This window comes from Gossypium hirsutum, chromosome A11 (assembly GCF_007990345.1).
Source record: "Gossypium hirsutum isolate 1008001.06 chromosome A11, Gossypium_hirsutum_v2.1, whole genome shotgun sequence".
Classification (NCBI taxonomy): Eukaryota; Viridiplantae; Streptophyta; class Magnoliopsida; order Malvales; family Malvaceae; genus Gossypium; species Gossypium hirsutum.
The window spans coordinates 109,145,875-109,149,580 of NC_053434.1; the positions used below are offsets into that span (position 1 = coordinate 109,145,875).

General features: G+C 32.3%; 1 protein-coding gene across 1 annotated transcript; it reads left to right on the plus strand.

Moving 5' to 3' along the window:
• The first annotated feature begins 326 nt into the window (after positions 1–326).
• On the plus strand, positions 327–1,805 carry LOC107888839 (ornithine decarboxylase). The gene has a single exon (XM_016813085.2). It carries the CDS (start codon positions 435–437, stop codon positions 1,665–1,667), a length of 1,233 nt encoding a protein of 410 aa, XP_016668574.1. The 5' UTR covers positions 327–434; the 3' UTR covers positions 1,668–1,805.
• Positions 1,806–3,706: the final 1,901 nt, after the last annotated feature.

Sequence of the window (3,706 nt, forward strand, 5' to 3'; positions counted from 1 at the left end):
GATCACACCGAAACAAAAAGGATTGGTGATGACTCTATTCTCGTTTTAAAGTCGACCTCCGTTTTTCAAAATAAAAATGGTTTCGACATACACGATAGAATTATGTGGGGGAAGAGTGCGAAGTTTACTACAGGAGTTTTGCATCTATACTTCTCCATTTTGTTATCTTTTTCTATTGCTTTGAATTGAGCTTGGTTTGGTCGATGTTTCCTAGTGGGTGATCTTTCTAATCCTATAGTGGGAATTAGCCAATGTTGACTCCTTTTTTGTTGCTATCTAGATTTAAAGACCGAAAGCAACACGCTACCAAGGTGTTTGAAGAATTTCAATCCATGAATGAAGCTACAGTTGTACGATCTACTTCTATAAATGGACGACCTTCTTGATGATTTCATCTACTCACAACTCTTTTTTCTTTCCAACAAGTCTCTCCAATGGTGGGTGAAGCAAAGTTGATAGAAAATAGGGTGGGAAAACCCGTATCCACAGATGATTTATTTCGTTTTATTAAATCAGTCATTTCCGATGAACAACAAGAAGAAACAGGCCCATTTTACGTGCTGGATTTGGGTGCTACGAGGTCGCTAGTCGAGACATGGTTCCATAATCTTCCCATGGTTCAACCTTTCTATGCAGTCAAATCCAACCCTAACCCTGCTTTCCTCAAAGAAATGGCAGCTCTCGGCACGGGCTTTGACTGTGCAAGCCTTCATGAGATCGAAACCATTTTATCGCTTGGGGTTTCGCCTGATCGAATCGTTTTCGCAAACACATGCAAACCCGAGTCTCACATCAAGTATGCAGCTAAAGTTGGCGTTAACTTAGCCACTTTCGACTCCAACTGTGAGCTCGAAAAGATAAAAAAGTGGCACCCGAAATGTGAACTGTTGATCCGAATCAAAGTCCCGGAAGCCAGTGGTTCAGCATTCATGTTCGGTTCCAAATTCGGTGCACTCCCTGAGGAAATTGTTCCCCTTCTGAAAGCTGCTCAAGAAGCGAAACTCCAAGTTGTCGGAGTCTCGTTTCATATTGGGACTGGAGCAATTAACTTCCATTCAATCCAAGGTGCCATCGAAGCTGCTAAAACAACGTTCGACTTTGCAGCTCAACTTGGGCTACCTAAAATGCATATCTTAGACATCGGTGGAGGCTTCACATCAGGTCCAAAGTTTACCGATGCAGCCTCCGCCGTGAAAGTTGCTCTACAAAAATATTTCCCTGGTGAGCTAGCTGATAGTAGCTTAAAAATCATTGCGGAACCTGGTTACTTCTTTGCTAATTCGCCATTTACATTAGCGACAAGCATAATAGGGAAACGAGAAAGGGGAGACGTTAAAGAGTACTGGATTAACGATGGAGTTTGGGGGTCTATGAACATTTTGAAGGACGATCATGACGAAGTGATTTGCACTCCTCTCACCATAAAAAATCCCACATGCGAAGGGCTGAAAACATGGAATTCTACAGTTTTTGGACCAACATGTGATCCAAATGATACAGTTTTGAAGGGTTTCAAGTTACCAGAACTAGACGTGAATGATTGGTTGGTATTTCATAACATGGGGGCTTATACTTCATCACGTGGGAACGATTTCAATGGCTTCAAAACCTCAGCTATTCCAACTTATATCCTGGCTCTTATGCCACCCCGAAAACAAGAAAAATAAGTGGTGTGAGCTAATTTGCTTGCCAACTTATATCTTCTTGCAATCATGACCCGATCAAAGATAATTTAGCTTATGAAATAATGTCCTATCTTACTACAATCAAGTTGTATGCAATCAACTTGTCATATGTTGCCACTAGATCCATTCAAGCAATGAGCTCTTTAATTAACCTTTTATATATATATATATATAATTTAAATATTTTTATTTTTTATATAAAATTTAGAAAAATACGCCTTTCAACTAAAGTATATTTATTTTTATATTAATTTTTTTAAAATATATTAATTTTTTATATATTTTCCAATGTGCTATACTATAATATAAATTATGGAGGTTGAAAAACTATTTTACTGATATAGAATATTTTAAATTATTTTCTTGATCAATGTAGAAAAATGTTAGATCACGTGTCTAATGTGAACATTTATGTTACTAAATCATCAACTGCTTTATATGAGCAAGCAGATATATAAATATTTATATAGTTAGGTATTTATATATATAATTTTTTTATTGTGTCGGTGCACGTTAATCCAATCTGAAAATGATTAAAGATATATATTTTTTATTAAATAATAAATTTTATTATAAGTTCTACAACATTTTTATTGGCTTAAGGGTTTAAATATATATATTTTGAATAATTTTGAATAAAATTTAAATATAATAATGTTAATATTTTATTGGCTTAAAGGATGTAAAAAGTCTTCAACTTAAAAAAAAAAGCTTGTTTTTTTTTTCTTGCACTTAATTGGGTGTATGAATTATAAACATGCATAAAAAAGACTTAATCACCGTTATTTTTCAATTAAAACCGTCACGTGTGACACATGACAAAATATTAATAAAAATGATAAATTTTTTTAAAAAACATTAAAAACATAAAAAATATTAAAATTTATTAAAAATTAGAAAAATTATAAAAAAATATAACTAATAATAGTAAGTTCGATATAAAATTTCCTTTAATAATTAACCAAAGACTATCCAATTAATGCAACTTTCAATACACTGGCACACAGCCTGCTAGGCAGATAGCCCAAATAATCACCTGCACACAGCCTACTAGGCACATAGCCCGTATAATTACTAGCACACATTCTACTAGGCACAAAGCCCGAATAATTACTGAATTTCTATTACGATAAGCATAACTCAATCAAGTCCATAATTCAACCAATAATGAAATAGTATGGAATATTCAATAAGAAAAATAGTAACCTTATAATGAACTTACTTGGACTGAATCGTAGAAATTACAGAAGTTCAGGGACTATTCCTCTAATTTTCATTTTCCTTGAATATCTACGGATTCTTTATATATAATATAAAATTCTTCGATTATTAGCATATATTTCATTTCAAATCCATTATACAATTAATAAATTTTTATTTTTTTAAATTTACATAATTACCCTAAACTTTTACAATTCTTGCAATTTAGTCCTTTAACTCGAAATTCATCAAATTAACTAATTTTATTAAGTCAATAATTTATCCAAATATTCTAGGCCTCAAACAGCCCCTAATAAACATCAAATTCACTATCAAACCTCAACATTTTTATATTTTCACAACTTAATCCTAAAATCAAGATTTAAAAAAAATATCTTTACAAATTCATCAAACATCATTATAAAGGCTCCAAGTACATGGTATTCATCAAAAACATTCAATATCCATCAATGACAACTTCTAAAATTTTTTTAACAGAATCAAAAACGAAGATACGGGCTAACTAAACATAGTTGCAACGTTCTCAAAAACATAAAAATTATAAAAAAATAACATAAAAAATCACTTACATGCATTGAAAATAAGAAACCAAAGCTCCTTCACCCTAGCTATGGCTATTAGGCATGAGCTTGAAGAAAATGAAATTCCTTTTGCTTTTTCATTCATTAATTTTTGTTTAATTTTTTGAAATTTACAAATTTGCCATCCATTTCATGTTATTTTATTATTTCCTATTAACATGTTGTCCAACACTAACCAAAAGGGACTAATTATTCTAATGGTCCCTCCTCATGTAATTA